The sequence below is a fragment of the Eufriesea mexicana genome, unplaced genomic scaffold (assembly GCF_001483705.2).
Source record: "Eufriesea mexicana isolate 0111107269 unplaced genomic scaffold, ASM148370v2 scaffold1596, whole genome shotgun sequence".
Classification (NCBI taxonomy): domain Eukaryota; kingdom Metazoa; phylum Arthropoda; class Insecta; order Hymenoptera; family Apidae; genus Eufriesea; species Eufriesea mexicana.
This window is the reverse complement of record NW_016909691.1, coordinates 256,552-275,805: the sequence shown is the minus strand read 5'-3', so window position 1 is coordinate 275,805 and position 19,254 is coordinate 256,552. Positions and strand designations below refer to the sequence as shown.

The 19,254-nt window shown below is 35.6% G+C and overlaps 1 protein-coding gene across 1 annotated transcript in view; it reads right to left on the bottom strand.

Moving 5' to 3' along the window:
• Positions 1 to 19,254, bottom strand: part of CrebA (Cyclic-AMP response element binding protein A) — a 73,950-nt gene that overhangs the window by 5,265 nt on the left and 49,431 nt on the right. Inside the window, exons 3-4 of the mRNA XM_017901275.1 lie at positions 7,342 to 7,678; positions 1,639 to 1,958 (exon numbers count right to left, since the gene is read on the bottom strand). Of these exons, the coding sequence (XP_017756764.1) occupies positions 1,639 to 1,958; positions 7,342 to 7,678 (657 nt within the window). The remainder of the gene's footprint in view (positions 1 to 1,638; positions 1,959 to 7,341; positions 7,679 to 19,254) is intronic.

Genomic DNA, 19,254 nt, shown 5'->3' with positions numbered 1-19,254 from the left:
GAAAGAGAAATTTTGAATTAGGAAAAATTGAAGAACTTAGGTGCTATAAAAGGTGGAAATTTGTTGTTAGAGTATTTCGAAGTCTTCCTTTCATATTTTTATTTATTTCAATGAATTATCAGGCATAAAGGATAAAATTTCGAGTTATAATTAACGAGAAAATTGAAAAAATGGGATATCAAGAATATTTATTTTTATTTCATCGATTGTGAAATGTATGAAAATTAGTATGAGGGTATATTTGAAGTTCGGAAGTCCCAATTATGAATTACGAAGAATTGAAAAATTTAATTATTAGAAACAGGTAAAAATGTATTCGTGTGCATCGAGTAATTTATTTGGCCACTTTCAGGTCGATATTAAAAATAAGATTTTAAATGAAGGTTTGTCTATAATACGAATAATTTGAAGCAGAAAGAGGAAGATATAATTATGCTAAATATTTAAAGTGAACTTAATAAAAGTTACTTTACCGTGAAAATTACAAGTGCTCGGTTTCGAAACTTTCAGCAGGTGTCTCTATATCTATATCAACGCCGCAGGTCCAATAATAATTAACTACAATCCAATGTTCAGCCTTATCTGTTAGAACAGGTGTCCGCGCGTAGCTATGAATAAAACATGAACATTTGCGACGTAATTTTGCTGGATCGTATGAACATTTGTTATACCGTTTTAACGATTTAACTTGAAAGTGTTAGAAAGAATTTCGTGCAAAATTCACCCCTCTATGCGATTCTTCTATCCAGCCACTTTTACTACCCTGATCGTCTGGAATATTCGCATATCTCACGATTCTCCTTTATGATGATACTTCAACAGCATCGAAAAATTTTTAGATAGAAAATATTCGAAAATATTATATACAGAAGAAAAGAGAAATATAACATTTCTATTCTCAAATTTTAACCTACTTTTTCATATTATTTTACTATTTCTATAAATTCTGCAATGTAATAATTATTAACATAAATAGAAAATATTCATAGACACTAAGCAATTTATTTTTATTATTAATATAATTTAATTCTTAAATCTTAACTCCCCTCTTTAGAATATTTTATTATTTTTTTAAATTTTCGAATTTAATAATTATTCCTATGAACTGAAAATATTCCCAGACACTAAGCAATTCATTTTTATTATTAATATAATTTAATCAATCCTCAAATCTTAATTCCCTTCTTCAGAATATTTTATTATGTTTTTAAATTTTAGAATTTAATAATTGTTCCCATGAATAGAAAATATTCACAGACACTAAGAAATTTATTTTTATTATTAATAATCATTCAATTCTCAAATCTTAACCTCCCCTCACTCTTTAGAATATTATGATAGTATCACATATATTAAGCTTCGAACCAGTGGCCTTCTTTTTATGCAAAACCAAAAGATTTCCAAATTTAACCCATACATTCATAAATAAAGAATATTCAAACTTGTCTACGGACAAAACAAATAATAAGTGCTCGTAATCGCTCGTTGCTCGTTGAATTAACTCGAGATACCTGTTCCTGAAAACCCCCTAATTCGATAGAAGCCAATCTGGTCCAAAAACTTCACACGAAAAAATAAATAAAAAAAAAAAAGAAAGGAAAGGAATTAAATAAAAATAAAATGGAAACGAAGAGGTACCTGATAATACTCCTCGTCGTCTTCCTCGCTGTCGCTGGTCTGCGACATGTGGTTCTTGGAGAAGTGAAGACTCTGAGGGAACACCATGGTTATGGTGCTCTTGTCGTCGACCATGGTCGTCTGACAAGACTCCGAGGGGCTGCTGGGCGCGCTCAGGGGTTCCCCTTTAATCTCGGCGCACTCCACGTCTTCAGGTACTATGTTGTTCCTTCTCTTTAGGATAATTGCTGAGGTAGACGACGTGGACGACGACGAGGGCATCTCGTCGCGTCCCGACGCGGTGTTCATCGAGATCGCCGGGAAACACTCCTCTTCCATGTCTGCAACACCCAAAACATCCCTCTTTCACTTTCACTTTCCCTCGAGAATCTCGAAAATTCTACTCTTCCCTGATTCTAAAAATTCCTTTACGCGACAGCACAATATATGTACGTACAATTATCGACGAAATAAGTAAATACATAGATATGAGTTTTAATAGGGAAATATTTAAAAATTTTAAATGTTAGGTTGGTGAAGGAAATATTAGGAATTTCTGTGAATTTATTTATATGACAGTATTCTCCTTTTTTAAACGAAAATTGTTCCATTAATGGAGACAGAATAATTGTTATGTAAATTGGGTATTTTATTTTGGATATTATTTTAATTGCAGGGGGGAGGGGGCTGAGTAGAAATAGACTAAGAGTAGATTTCGATAAATTTTGAAAGGACCTATGGTCAAACTATACTATATACTAAATATTATAACACTATAACTATATATTATATTATGATCAAACGTTATTTTATTAATGGAAATAAAATAAAAAATCTAAGAGTAGATTTTGATAAATTTTAAAAAGACCTATGGTCAAACTATACTATATACTTTATATTATTACACTATAACTATATATTATACTATGATCAAACGTTATTTTATTAATGGAAACAAAATAAAAATAAGAATTTAGATGTCGTTATGTAAATTGGGTATTTTATTTTCAGTATTATTCTAATTGCAGGGGTCCTGAGTAGAAATAGACCAATTGTAAGAGTAGACTTCGACAAATTTTGAAAGGACCAATACTATGATCAAACGTTATTTTATTAATGGAGACAAAATAAAAATAAGAATTTAGATGTCGTTATGTAAATTGCAGTATCAATTTAATTACAGTGATTCGAATTAAAGATGGATCAAGAATAGGCTTAAAAGAGAATTTTGAAAGAATTTATACTATGATGAAACGAATTTTGGTGTTTCGTTCTTTCGTTATCGCGATTAGAGTAATATTTGAAATATCTCAGTACCTAAACTGAAGACTGATGAGTCATGAAAGTAATAAGATAACTAATTCTCGTCATTAAACTCGCGAGATACGAGTTTTTACGTCGTCGATGATAAAACCGCTCGAATGCTAATTAGAGGTCGAAAAACAATTTTTCACGATCGTGAAACCAGCGAGGAAAATCTGATCGTCGATCGATCATTCGTGTCCTAGCAATCTAGGCTGATAAATATCAGCGTTGCCTTGCAGGCGAATTTACAAATCCCCTCGACGCTCGTTCGAGTCCGCGAAATCCCCAGCTACTGCATAATCTGCATTCTAATTATCTAGGGAATTGCATCCACGTGTACCGATACGGAAGAAGGCAAACGTTTCTCATGACAGAGGTGTCGGAACTCTGCGGATATTCGAGCAGCTAGACATTCGAACCGAACCTAATTTAAAATTAAGTACTTGAATATATCGAATAGTCTGCAAAAAATCGAGTGGCTCAAAAGAAACTCGAGGAAAATTGGAGGAAAACCCAATGATCCGGAAAAAATTGAAGGATTCAAGAAGAACCAAATGATTCAGGAAAATCTGAATAATCCGAAAAAATCGAATGATTCGAGAAAAAGGGAATGATCCAAAAAGTCGAATAATTGAAGTAAACCGAGTGATTCGAGAAAAATCGAATGATCCGAAAAACCCAAGGATTCGAATAAAACCGAGTGATTCGAGAAAAATCGAATGATTCGAGAAAACCCAGGGATTCGAAAAAAAACCAAGTCATTCAAGAAAAACCGAATGACCTAAAAAATTCCAAGGATTCGAATAAAACCGAGTGATTCGAGAAAAATCGAATGATTCGAAAAAAACCGAATGACTCAAATAAACCCAAGGATTCAAAAAAGTCGAGTGATTCGAGAAAACCCAAGGATTCGATAAAAAACCGAATAATTCGAAAATAGACCGAATAATTCAAAAACTGTCATAGACCTCGTAGAAAACCGCGTAATTCCTAAAAAATGAAGCGTTTCAGAAGGGACCAAACCATTCCCAACAGAAATCGAATAATCAAAAAAAGATTGAACGATTCGAAAGAACTGAACGACCACGAAAATACCAAACTGTCTAAAAGAAAGCAGGCAGCTGGAAAGGGACCAAGTAGCTATATAGAACGTCGAACGTTCGAACAGCTCGCTTTCTCTCGACATCCAGCCGGTCCAAGTTCGGTTTAAACTCCGCTTTAACTCAAACCCTTCGATCCTCCCAAACGACTGCATTCTTTCAGACCATTCCGTTCAGAATTCGATCTTAGATGCATCTCAAACACCTCATCCACGAAAATAAATAACTCCATTCGTTCATTCCGAATCTCAAACGACAGCCTCTATCTCGCGCAACCAAAATCCTCTCCTAAACATGATCCAACGTCGAAATCACGCGTGCCACGAGATCACGAGCAAACAGATTGCCTGGTCTGTTATCAGATCCAGTTGTTAACGATATACCGAGTGGCGGGAATGTTGTCTGGAGGACTTAATGGATCAACATGTATACGCGAACCAGGCTGGACAGTTGTTGCTAGAGGGCGTACCAGTCGCATGGGTTTCCATCGAATTAGAGGAATTATCAGACTCCTGTTACCCCGTAACGTAACACCCACTCCTGTTCGATATTCCGCCATAGCATTCGAGGGGACGAAGCGGTGTATCGTGCATTAGCGTCACTCCATCGGTCGTGATGGCGCTGTAATGATGTCAGAGGAGAGGTTCTTGAAAGTCGAGTGTGGGAAAGGTGAGGAGGAGGTTCCTTGCAACTGACGGATGCGTCGGTGAAGGTAAGTACGTCGGGGATATCGCTGGGATCGTGGTATCAAGGCTTCGCGAGGAAGAGAATTATGGTATTAGGCGCAGATAGCGCTGCATGCAGCTAATATCGGGTCTGCTGGGTCTACCTTTGGCGAAGTTAGGGGTCTCTGTGTCGAAGGATCTCTGGGTCTGGTGAGTTTGGTGACGAGTCTGGTGAGATTGCTTGGGTTCGATGTTAGTGGGATTGGGGTTACTTGGGTTGGATCATCAGGACACTATTTTTGTTAAGATTGTATTGAATACTCGTGTTAGGATCGTGAGTCTATATAGAATAGATCGTCGTGAGTCTCATGTTAAATATGATAATGGATTATTACTATAGGTTGTCGTGAGGCTGATATTGTACTTAATCTGTTTTATTAAACATGAAATAGGTGTAACTTTGATCATTTTTGTAGGTGTATTATCATAGAGAATGATAGAACGTATAGGGGCTAATTAAAATTGATAGTTTTTTAATAAATCCTAGTGGAAGTGGAACGAAATTTATAAATTATCAAATTTATTATAAATAACAAATTGTACACAATGCAAATTTATAATAAAAGTGAAAAAATTAATAAATTACTGGGTATTACTTGAACTTACAGCGTATTAATGTTAAAATGTACCGATGATTTGCAAATATATTGTTAATAACAAAATATCCACAGTGTAAATTTATAATAAAAGTGAAAAAATTTATTAATTATTGCCTATCACTTGAATTTATAACGTAGTTATGTTAAAATGTATGAATAGTTTTTAAAAAGTTTATAACTTAATACACTTATTGTTAATAACAAATTAATTTTGTGAGTAACAAATTGTGCAGAATGTAAATTTATAATAATAATGAAAAATTATTAAATTATTGGTTATTAACACGGGAAAATAAAAATTAATAGAATCGGTTAAGTTTGGAAATTTGTAATTGGGGTGGGGGGTACGGCCGATCGGAGGCTATATAAAGGGCGACGCGACGCAGCAAAACTCATTTGTCGGTTCGGTCTCGCGAGTGTAACATCTAAATTTTCGTAGTGCGCGAGGGGTGGGGGTCCGAAATGAGGTTGGGGCTAGCCACCCCACCCTCATCCCACCCCATTAAATAATTTACTAATAATTTTTCTTTTGTTTTCAGATATTAATTAATTTTTTCTTTCAGGTTTTAATTATTTTTTCTTTTTTCAGGTTTTAATTATTTTTTCATTTTTCAGGTTTTATTTTTTGTTTCTATTTATTCTTATTCCAATATTTCGTATAATATTCGAATATCTCATCGTTGGTTTATTTATATCTCATCGTTGGGTTCTTTATATCTCATCGTTGGGTTCCTTATATCTCATTGTTGGGTTCTTTATATCTCATCGTTGGGTTCTTCATTCCATTTAATTGATATTTATGGTTTATATTTGTTTGGTTTTTAATATGTGTTACAAATCTCTTAACAATCTGTTTCAGCTTTTCAGGTTTTTCAAGACATCGTTGAATGTGTGTGTGTGTGTGTTTAGATCTAAGTAGATCTAAGTAGTTGTAACATAAGATAGAACCCTAGACTAAGTCTCGTGTGCGCGCTGTCTGAACTAAGGTAACCCACCGAACTTGGAGCGAATATATAAATTCTTTATCCTCCACTTAACCCTTTCGTTTACCAAGCAGAACATAATTGTTCTCGCGATAATCTCGCGACTGTTCCTAAGTACCGACTAGCCTACGCACGTACTTCCCGTGTACTCGTCAGCTCCGCGTCTCGTAAGTCATTCTCACGACTCGTCTCCGACACTCATTTCTGCCACTGTCAATCTCGTCATGCATCGAGATCTTTGGTGGCTCTCGGGCTGGTGAGGCATTTGGAGCAATACGAGGGTCCGTCGACCTTAGTCGTCCTGGGTGCCAATCCGTGCACACGACCGGGGGATGGGCCCTGCAGTCGGAATCATTGCAAGAGCGTGCCTGCCTGCCCCTCTAGCACTTGGTGGCTATGTGGTTATGTTTGCATAGAACCGGGGTATGGAGCATGCGCGTGATTCCGACTGTTAGGCCTCGCATAGGACCCTCGGATTGCCTCTGGGTGTTTCACTGGTTCGTTAGCTGCCTCAGGTCATCGAGTAAGCCATGGCGAGGTCGGCGGTGGCAGGGTGGGCTAGGCCCGATCGGGAGGGTGCAGAGATGTGAAGTTTGTCTTGTACACGGGAGTGCGTCGCGTAGGTTAGTCGGTCTTTCGAATAATCGCGAACCCTTTGTAAGACACGAAATTTAATAAAGTGTCAGTAGATTTTCACGTTAACTTCTTTCGCTCCGAGTTAGGTTAGGGAACCTTTGACACGGATAGCGCCAGCAGGCTGTGCCACTAGGGCACATGTCGGGTCTCGATGCGTAGCCACCTCCACGTGGTGAGACCTGGTAATTGGTATCGTATGCCAAAGAAAAATCTTTGACATACGATACCAAGCTAAGAGCTACGCACAAAGTTTAAAATATTTGATATCTATTATAAATTTTCAAAGTTCCATTTGAACTTTGTCAATTCTCCGAAAATTTACAGCAAAATTGTATTTTTCTTTATAAGTGGAATAAGAATTTTCGTATATTCTCACCATCGATCCTGCTTCGAATGTCCAAAGATTTATGGTGATCCAGGTTAGTAGAATCGATGGAGGAACTGGTGGTGGAGAGGGAAGCGCCTACCCTGTCGGCGGACGAACCGGAATTAGGTGTATGGGGGTTGGCACCGGGTGTCGCGGGACTTGGAGGAGGACTCGACGCCAACAGACTGTAATTGTGCTCGGACTTGATCGGTCGTGGACCTCCGAGGGCGGCATCCGTCATCAAACGATCCCTCAACACCACTCCCAGCGAGGATTTGTCTCGTACACTCAACGCGTTGCCCCATTCTTCTTCCTTGGCCCCCATCAGAACGTCCTGGCCGAGGGCCTGTGAGACAAAAAGACACCGACATAAATTCCTGTCCCGTAAAAATTTATTCTCTGAGCATCTTGTACCGCGAAAATCATTCTTTAAAAATTCCATACCGTAATAATTATTTTTGAAACAATTTGTATTGTAAAAATTATTTTTTAAGAATTTTATATTGCAAAAATTATTCTCGAAACACTTCGTACGGTAAAAATTATTTTTCGCCAATTTCTTTCCTGTTTTTCTTTTTATTATAAATATGTATAATTATAAATTGTAAAATATTAACAGACAAATTTTTGCCAGTGGTAAAGGTGAGACAAATACTCTTAATAATTAATTCTAATATGGGACACACTGTGTAATTAATTATTAATACGAACAAGAGACACACTGTATAATTAATTATTAATACGAACAAAGGATACACTGTGTAATTAATAATTAACACGAATAATTCTTTCGTGTCAACTGACTCTTAATCAAGCTTAATTAAATCCTCACCCTGTTATGAATTTTAAATTCTGCAGCTTCTCGGCAATTGAAAATTCATTTACATCAATCATCCCTACATTTTAGACAGTTCTTTGAAGCTAGGTCCATGCCCACATTATACCTCCCTTCTCCAATTAGCCACCAATTTAAAATTCATTTGCCTCAATCATCTTTGCTTCTCAACGTTCCTTTCAGAAACTAGTACACGTTACTATTACAGTAATCTCCTTTGTTTCCCACGACCTGATTCAATTCGAGCCTTATACATCTCACATTTTAGCCTTCCCTACAAGATCTAATTCCCATTTCAATTCAGACTTCCTTCTCAATTCAATTCTATTCCCTTCCCAATCTCCTTTGATTCAAAATTTGCTCGTACCATTTTAATCGCTAATAATTCCCAATATTTTCATTCCAAATATTTTTAGAGCAAACATTCTCATATATTTTCATACAATATAATAATCGTGCAAACAATCCACAGTAAATATATATATGGATGTCCAATATATGGATAGAAGCCAATTTCCAATTTCTCGAAATTTAAATTTGGAGCTTTGGGAAATTTAAAAATTCCCGAAATTTAAAATACTAACTTTCCTTTGCACGTGGAATATTTTTCTTTAAGAACTGAAGCTTTATGAACTTACAAAAATTCTTATCAAGTCGTTACTGTGGTGATTGCAAAATTAAAAGGAGAAATAAGAACACAACGATATACAAAAATATCTAACACAGATAATTCTATATCTAAGGTATATTCGTACTAAATATTCATATAATTGGACTCCCAAAAAATTCAAATCGCAAAAGAAAGGGATAAAAATTCCCAAAATTCGGGATGCAATATTAAAGGGAGGAATAAAAATATAACAATATACAAAAATACCTAACACAGACAATTCGATATCTAAGACATATTCCTATTAAATATTCATCAAACTAAACTCCCAAAAATTTCAAATCGCGAAGAAAAGGGATAAAAATTCCCCAAATTCGGGATGCAATATTAAAAGCAGAAATAGGGATATAACGATATACAAAAATACCTAACACAGACAATTCGATATCTAAGACATATTCCTATTAAATATTCATCAAACTAAACTCCCAAAAATTTCAAATCGCGAAGAAAAGGGATAAAAATTCCCCAAATTCGGGATGCAATATTAAAAGCAGAAATAGGGATATAACGATATACAAAAATACCTAACACAGACAATTCGATATCTAAGATATATTCCTATTAAATATTCATCAAACTAAACTCCCAAAAATTTCAAATCGTGAAAGAAAGGGATAAAAATTCCCCAAATTCCGGATGCAATATTAAAAGCAGAAATAGGGATATAACGATATACAAAAATACCTAACACAGACAATTCGATATCTAAGATATATTGCTATTAAATATTCATCAAACTAAACTCCCAAAAATTTCAAATCGTGAAAGAAAGGGATAAAAATTCCCCAAATTCCGGATGCAATATTAAAAGCAGAAATAGGGATATAACGATATACAAAAATACCTAACACAGACAATTCGATATCTAAGATATATTGCTATTAAATATTCATCAAACTAAACTCCCAAAAATTTCAAATCGTGAAAGAAAGGGATAAAAATTCCCCAAATTCCGGATGCAATATTAAAAGCAGAAATAGGGATATAACGATATACAAAAATACCTAACACAGACAATTCGATATCTAAGATATATTGCTATTAAATATTCATCAAACTAAACTCCCAAAAATTTCAAATCGTGAAAGAAAGGGATAAAAATTCCCCAAATTCCGGATGCAATATTAAAAGCAGAAATAGGGATATAACGATATACAAAAATACCTAACACAGACAATTCGATATCTAAGATATATTGCTATTAAATATTCATCAAACTAAACTCCCAAAAATTTCAAATCGTGAAAGAAAGGGATAAAAATTCCCCAAATTCCGGATGCAATATTAAAAGCAGAAATAGGGATATAACGATATACAAAAATACCTAACACAGACAATTCGATATCTAAGATATATTGCTATTAAATATTCATCAAACTAAACTCCCAAAAATTTCAAATCGTGAAAGAAAGGGATAAAAATTCCCCAAATTCCGGATGCAATATTAAAAGCAGAAATAGGGATATAACGATATACAAAAATACCTAACACAGACAATTCGATATCTAAGATATATTGCTATTAAATATTCATCAAACTAAACTCCCAAAAATTTCAAATCGTGAAAGAAAGGGATAAAAATTCCCCAAATTCCGGATGCAATATTAAAAGCAGAAATAGGGATATAACGATATACAAAAATACCTAACACAGACAATTCGATATCTAAGATATATTGCTATTAAATATTCATCAAACTAAACTCCCAAAAATTTCAAATCGTGAAAGAAAGGGATAAAAATTCCCCAAATTCCGGATGCAATATTAAAAGCAGAAATAGGGATATAACGATATACAAAAATACCTAACACAGACAATTCGATATCTAAGATATATTGCTATTAAATATTCATCAAACTAAACTCCCAAAAATTTCAAATCGTGAAAGAAAGGGATAAAAATTCCCCAAATTCCGGATGCAATATTAAAAGCAGAAATAGGGATATAACGATATACAAAAATACCTAACACAGACAATTCGATATCTAAGATATATTGCTATTAAATATTCATCAAACTAAACTCCCAAAAATTTCAAATCGTGAAAGAAAGGGATAAAAATTCCCCAAATTCCGGATGCAATATTAAAAGCAGAAATAGGGATATAACGATATACAAAAATACCTAACACAGACAATTCGATATCTAAGATATATTGCTATTAAATATTCATCAAACTAAACTCCCAAAAATTTCAAATCGTGAAAGAAAGGGATAAAAATTCCCCAAATTCCGGATGCAATATTAAAAGCAGAAATAGGGATATAACGATATACAAAAATACCTAACACAGACAATTCGATATCTAAGATATATTGCTATTAAATATTCATCAAACTAAACTCCCAAAAATTTCAAATCGTGAAAGAAAGGGATAAAAATTCCCCAAATTCCGGATGCAATATTAAAAGCAGAAATAGGGATATAACGATATACAAAAATACCTAACACAGACAATTCGATATCTAAGATATATTGCTATTAAATATTCATCAAACTAAACTCCCAAAAATTTCAAATCGTGAAAGAAAGGGATAAAAATTCCCCAAATTCCGGATGCAATATTAAAAGCAGAAATAGGGATATAACGATATACAAAAATACCTAACACAGACAATTCGATATCTAAGATATATTGCTATTAAATATTCATCAAACTAAACTCCCAAAAATTTCAAATCGTGAAAGAAAGGGATAAAAATTCCCCAAATTCCGGATGCAATATTAAAAGCAGAAATAGGGATATAACGATATACAAAAATACCTAACACAGACAATTCGATATCTAAGATATATTGCTATTAAATATTCATCAAACTAAACTCCCAAAAATTTCAAATCGTGAAAGAAAGGGATAAAAATTCCCCAAATTCCGGATGCAATATTAAAAGCAGAAATAGGGATATAACGATATACAAAAATACCTAACACAGACAATTCGATATCTAAGATATATTGCTATTAAATATTCATCAAACTAAACTCCCAAAAATTTCAAATCGTGAAAGAAAGGGATAAAAATTCCCCAAATTCCGGATGCAATATTAAAAGCAGAAATAGGGATATAACGATATACAAAAATACCTAACACAGACAATTCGATATCTAAGATATATTGCTATTAAATATTCATCAAACTAAACTCCCAAAAATTTCAAATCGTGAAAGAAAGGGATAAAAATTCCCCAAATTCCGGATGCAATATTAAAAGCAGAAATAGGGATATAACGATATACAAAAATACCTAACACAGACAATTCGATATCTAAGATATATTGCTATTAAATATTCATCAAACTAAACTCCCAAAAATTTCAAATCGTGAAAGAAAGGGATAAAAATTCCCCAAATTCCGGATGCAATATTAAAAGCAGAAATAGGGATATAACGATATACAAAAATACCTAACACAGACAATTCGATATCTAAGATATATTGCTATTAAATATTCATCAAACTAAACTCCCAAAAATTTCAAATCGTGAAAGAAAGGGATAAAAATTCCCCAAATTCCGGATGCAATATTAAAAGCAGAAATAGGGATATAACGATATACAAAAATACCTAACACAGACAATTCGATATCTAAGATATATTGCTATTAAATATTCATCAAACTAAACTCCCAAAAATTTCAAATCGTGAAAGAAAGGGATAAAAATTCCCCAAATTCCGGATGCAATATTAAAAGCAGAAATAGGGATATAACGATATACAAAAATACCTAACACAGACAATTCGATATCTAAGATATATTGCTATTAAATATTCATCAAACTAAACTCCCAAAAATTTCAAATCGTGAAAGAAAGGGATAAAAATTCCCCAAATTCCGGATGCAATATTAAAAGCAGAAATAGGGATATAACGATATACAAAAATACCTAACACAGACAATTCGATATCTAAGATATATTGCTATTAAATATTCATCAAACTAAACTCCCAAAAATTTCAAATCGTGAAAGAAAGGGATAAAAATTCCCCAAATTCCGGATGCAATATTAAAAGCAGAAATAGGGATATAACGATATACAAAAATACCTAACACAGACAATTCGATATCTAAGATATATTGCTATTAAATATTCATCAAACTAAACTCCCAAAAATTTCAAATCGTGAAAGAAAGGGATAAAAATTCCCCAAATTCCGGATGCAATATTAAAAGCAGAAATAGGGATATAACGATATACAAAAATACCTAACACAGACAATTCGATATCTAAGATATATTGCTATTAAATATTCATCAAACTAAACTCCCAAAAATTTCAAATCGTGAAAGAAAGGGATAAAAATTCCCCAAATTCCGGATGCAATATTAAAAGCAGAAATAGGGATATAACGATATACAAAAATACCTAACACAGACAATTCGATATCTAAGATATATTGCTATTAAATATTCATCAAACTAAACTCCCAAAAATTTCAAATCGTGAAAGAAAGGGATAAAAATTCCCCAAATTCCGGATGCAATATTAAAAGCAGAAATAGGGATATAACGATATACAAAAATACCTAACACAGACAATTCGATATCTAAGATATATTGCTATTAAATATTCATCAAACTAAACTCCCAAAAATTTCAAATCGTGAAAGAAAGGGATAAAAATTCCCCAAATTCCGGATGCAATATTAAAAGCAGAAATAGGGATATAACGATATACAAAAATACCTAACACAGACAATTCGATATCTAAGATATATTGCTATTAAATATTCATCAAACTAAACTCCCAAAAATTTCAAATCGTGAAAGAAAGGGATAAAAATTCCCCAAATTCCGGATGCAATATTAAAAGCAGAAATAGGGATATAACGATATACAAAAATACCTAACACAGACAATTCGATATCTAAGATATATTGCTATTAAATATTCATCAAACTAAACTCCCAAAAATTTCAAATCGTGAAAGAAAGGGATAAAAATTCCCCAAATTCCGGATGCAATATTAAAAGCAGAAATAGGGATATAACGATATACAAAAATACCTAACACAGACAATTCGATATCTAAGATATATTGCTATTAAATATTCATCAAACTAAACTCCCAAAAATTTCAAATCGTGAAAGAAAGGGATAAAAATTCCCCAAATTCCGGATGCAATATTAAAAGCAAAAATAGGAATATAACGATATACAAAAATACCTAACAGAGACAATTCGATATCTAAGATATATTGATATTAAATATTCATCTAATCGGACTCCCAAAAATTTCAAATCGCGAAAGAAAATAATAAAAATTCGAGACTTCCTCAAACCCTAAACTATCTAATTCCCTATACAATCCCCTAAGGCAGCTCCTGAGAAACTTCAGCTTCATCCAATAGAAACACTCGCTACCGACCCAACCTCTCCCGAGAAGCCCCAATGCGGGCCCAGCAGACCCAAGAGAGCAAACAGTGCCGAGGTCTGAGCGGAGCTCCGAGTCCCCTAGCTCTCCCACTTATCTTATAGAAAGGTCCCTCGTCAGCTTGCTCATGGTTGCCAAGCACACACGCGGTCTGACCGAGCGGACGAGCGGCGCAAATCAATGGACGGGGGAGCAACGTTCGAGGCTGTCAATGGCTGCCAGTTGTCTCGTTGCCGAAGGTGTCAAGGACCCCGGGTCTAAAATTGTACGCGCTCGTATCCCGAAGCGGTCACGCTTGCCTCGACCAAGGAGAAGGGCGCGAGTCGAGGCGGTCAAGTTGAAGGTCGGAGCTGGCAGCCACTGGCTCAGCCCCTTTCTTCTCGCCCGACCAACGATCCTCCAGCTGGCCCTTCCCTGGGGACCCTTCGCGCTCCAGCAATGCGGAACTCCCAGCCAAGGTCAAGGCGCAAGGTTCTTGCCTTTTTCTCCCCTTTCTTCTTTTCTACACCTGGACCAGCGTTTCCCATGCTGACGAAGGTCTGTTCGAGTTCGGTGGGCTGGAACCGGAGGAGCTGGTCCGTTTAAAGGGTTCCCGGCGATGACAGGCTCTGGGTTATACGGCGGGTATGCGAGGCCTGGGTTGGAGTAATGGAAGAGGCGTGGCTGAGGTCGGAGAGTAGAATTCCAGGCTTCTCTGGGTGTGTATGCTTCTCAGGTTATTTGGATTTCGGGATTCGGCAGTGGAATTGGAATTGGAATTGGAATTGGATTTTTGGAGGCGGATTCTGGGTATTGATAGAGAGGTTGGTTACGTTTTTGGGGGCTTTGGGGTCTTAGGGTCTTGGGGTCTTAGGGCCTTGGGGTGATTGTTTTGTTTTAGGGTGATTGTTTCGTTTTATAATTTTAGGGATTTTGGGGGATAGGTTGATTTATGATTGGCAGAGAAGCTTATTTGGGTTTCGGTGGTAATTGGGAACTCTAATCACTGTTGTGGCTGCCAAGGTCTTCATATTCCTTAGAGTCTTGCGAGGTACATATTGTTCCCTTTGTCACGAGGAATTTTGGATTTTTGTGTATTCCTAATTAGTACAGAGGCTAGCTTTAGGTTCCTGCGATGATTGGTAACCTTTCTTGCGAGCCCTGAAAATCTCAAGTCTTCGTGGAGCCTTGAGATATCGATTGTTCCTTTTATCGCGAGAATTTCGGATTATTGTGAATTCCTAATTAGCATAGATGCTTATTTTAGGTTCTTGCGATGATTGGTAACCTCCAACGCGAGCCCTGCGGTTCTCAGGGTTTCATGGAGTCTTGGAATATCGATTATTCCTTTTATCATAAGGAATTTTGGACTTTTGTGTAATTCCAATTATCACAAAGACTTTCTTTAGGTTTCTGCGATGATTGGTAACCTCTGTCACAGGTCCTGAGGTCCCCGAGGCTTCCTGGAGTCCTAGGGTACCGGTTGCTCCCTTCTACTATAAGTATCTTAGGTCCCTGTTGACTTAGAATTAGCGTAGATGCTTGTTCCCCTGGTTAGCGACTTTCGTCGTGATTCCCGAGGTTCTCAGACTCCTTGGAGTCGTCCAGCACCGATACAACTCCGTCCTGTCATAAGGATTTTAGATTCCAGCTATGGCTTAAGATTCGAAGCTCGGGATTGGGTGAAGTATTACCGGGAATAGGATTTAGGGTCTCCGATGACTTATAATTACAGTAGAAGGTTGGACCCTATCTTAGATGTTAACGATGGCAGTTAATCTTCATCGAGAACACTACACTCTCTGTTCCTAAGTCTTTCAGTATTGTCTGCCTATTTCTAACCAGAGGGAGCTATTAGTTCATTACCTACTTCGTTAACTAGGTTCATTAACTTGCTATTAATACGAAAACGATCAATTAAGGCTCTTTAAATTCCTTTCTTTCCATGTCCAATGAAAACGATGTGCCCACTTCTATTAGCTTACATAAACGTGTCAATTAGCATAATGCATAAACTGATAGACGTCCCTATTTCTGTCAGTCGTTGCGAACGTTAAGCTGGGACCAAGAGAAAGTCGAAGTTAGGATTGAACCACGAAATTTTCCACTTCCTGTGGTAAAGATCGGATTAATAAGTCGAAAGGAACTTTTGATTCTGATTGTATTTCATATTTCTTGACGGTAGAAAATATACGGAGGCTCGAAGCTCTTCCATATGCGTGGTACAGACGGTGGACTGTCAAAAAGTGTCTCGTCGAACTCTTTAACACTGGAATTACCGATCTTTAATAGGTACGTAATTATGGCGTGCACAGATTATAGTAATTTCAACGGTACGATGAATACGAGTGAATATATCGATTACAGTTCTTTCTTAATACGAGTTGATACCAATTTTATTTTTAAAGCAGGCGTATGTGTTCGGTGATTGCGAAAAGGAAAATTCTGGGACCAGTCATTTCGACTGGGTTGGTAGTTCTAGTGTTAACTAGGTCTTTATAGGCTCTGTGACGACTCATTGCGTCACTCAATCCTGTTTCAAGAAGGGAGCTGGATGGTTCCTCGAAGCAAAGATAGATCTCGATGCAGGGTGACGCCATCCAAATGAAGATTCCTCTCACATTCCTGTTACTTGTTCCTTACAAGAAGTGCAAAACCAACCGATTTCGCGGCGTTCGCGGCGATTTCTCGAGGTGATCAGGACGCTAATCCGAAAACAATCGCCCAGGACAAGGAATAGTTTCACATGAAACTCGATAACCTCATTGTGCATGTGTACATACGTATCACGAGCGAACTTCTATTATACTTCGTTGGCCAGTTGCGAAAGTCCTGATACGTTTTGAGCAGATACCGTTACACGTGATTGCGTTACATGGTTGCAAGGGAAAAGATATTCTCATTCTCCGCTCGAAAGTCGATACAATGTACTCTTACTTAAAGTGAACGTCTATATAGGGCGTTTCAAAGACCGAGTGGTCGACGTTCAGGGATCAGTCGAGATACCATGAATTGTGGTGAATCGATAGGTGGGTGAAAGGAGACCATTTTGAAATTTTACTTCACCATAATAAATGAGAATAAAAATGAAAATAGAAGTAAAGACATACAAGATTTGATCCTCCATGACGAATTGCCATGAATCGATAGATAGGTGAAGAAAGACCATTTTGAAATCTTACTTGACTCTAATAAATAAAAATAAAAATGAAAATAAAAATAAAAACACGCAAGATTTGATCCTCCATGACGAATTGCCACGAATCGATAGATAGGTGAAGAGAGACAATTTTGAAATCTTACTTGATTCTAATAAATAAAAATAAAAATGAAAATAAAAATAAAAACACGTAAGATTTGATCTTCTATGAGGAATTGCCACGAATCGATAGATGGGTGAAAGGAAACCATTTTGAAATTTTACTTGACCATAATAAATGAGAATAAAAATGAAAATAGAAGTAAAGACATACAAGATTTGATTCTCCATGACGAATTGCCATGAACCGATAGATAGGTGAAGAGAGACCATTTTGAAAGTTTACTTGACTGTAATAAATAAAAATAAAAATGAAAATAAAAATAAAAACACGCAAGATTTGATCCTCTATGAGGAATTGCCACGAATCGATAGATGGGTGAAAAGAAACCATTTTGAAATTTTACTTGACCATAATAAATGAGAATAAAAATGAAAATAGAAGTAAAGACATACAAGATTTGATCCTCCATGACGAATTGCCATGAATCGATAGATGGGTGAAAGGAAACCATTTTGAAATTTTACTTGACCATAGAAAATGGAAATAAAAATGAAAATAGAAGTAAAGACATACAAGATTTGATTCTCCATGACGAATTGCCATGAATCGATAGATAGGTGAAGAGAGACCATTTTGAAATCTTACTTGACTCTAATAAATAAAAATAAAAATGAAAATGAAAATAAAAACACGCAAGATTTGATCCTCTATTAGGAATTGCCACGAATCGATGGATGGGTGAAGGGAAACCATTTTGAAATTTTACTTAACCACAAGAAATGAAAATAAATATGAAACTAAAAATAAAAATACGTGAGATTCAAATCTCTGCAATTTTAAATCGTATATTCTATTTATTATGCATGGAAATACTGTATTTTATCAAAAGAGCTCAGAAGATTAGTTTGAGAATTAAATTGCAGAGTATATTTAAATTTTCCAAAATTTCGAAATAACTTAAAAAATTTTTAAATCGTATATTTAAATGAAAAATTTTATTTTATTTCTTCAGCACAGTATCGGTATAATTTGCATATCAGTACGATGCATCAATGCGCCCTCTATCATGTCACGTGACACTCGATATAGATACATGATCGTTTATTCTAAATAGTAGCCTGCTTGCATACTACTCTATTTTATCAATGCACTATAGAAGACTGCAAAGATGTCTTTAATTACCCTAGAGGCTAAACAGATGCCAGTGACGAGCCTGACACTCTGTGCTCTGTCACTGTCAATAGCCTTGCTTCCCACAACGAATAACAAGAAAGGAACGAATAACAAGGAACGATGCAAGAGATACACACATGCTACACAGCAACTATCTACGTCAACTACTCTACGAAACCCAAATTACATTCGGAAAGAAAGACAATCCTCGCACGTATCTCTCATCCACCTACCTGACAGACTGGTCCGAGGGCCAACTAGACCATAAAAATAACGTCGCGCGAAATAAACGCTCTACGACCCCTGTTTCAACCCTCTGCTACCCAGAGTGACCCAGAAGCGCGGAAGAAGAGTGACCCATCCACGTGTCATTCGCCGAGGAATCCTTTGCCATACCTCGAGCCATTAGTACATCAGACCCGTCCATTTGCGGCAATTATCAGTTCCCAGGTCTCTAATTAAAACGAGGAGGCTATAATCGATTGTAATTCGCCTGTTTGGCGAGCGGAGAGGCTAGCAGGGTTAAAAGCCGATTGCCCAGAGACGAAACCAGTTCCATCGAAAGAGCAGCCGAGCAGTCGTGACTGTGTTCGAGCCACTTCCGTATCTTCATCAGCTATTTCAGTCT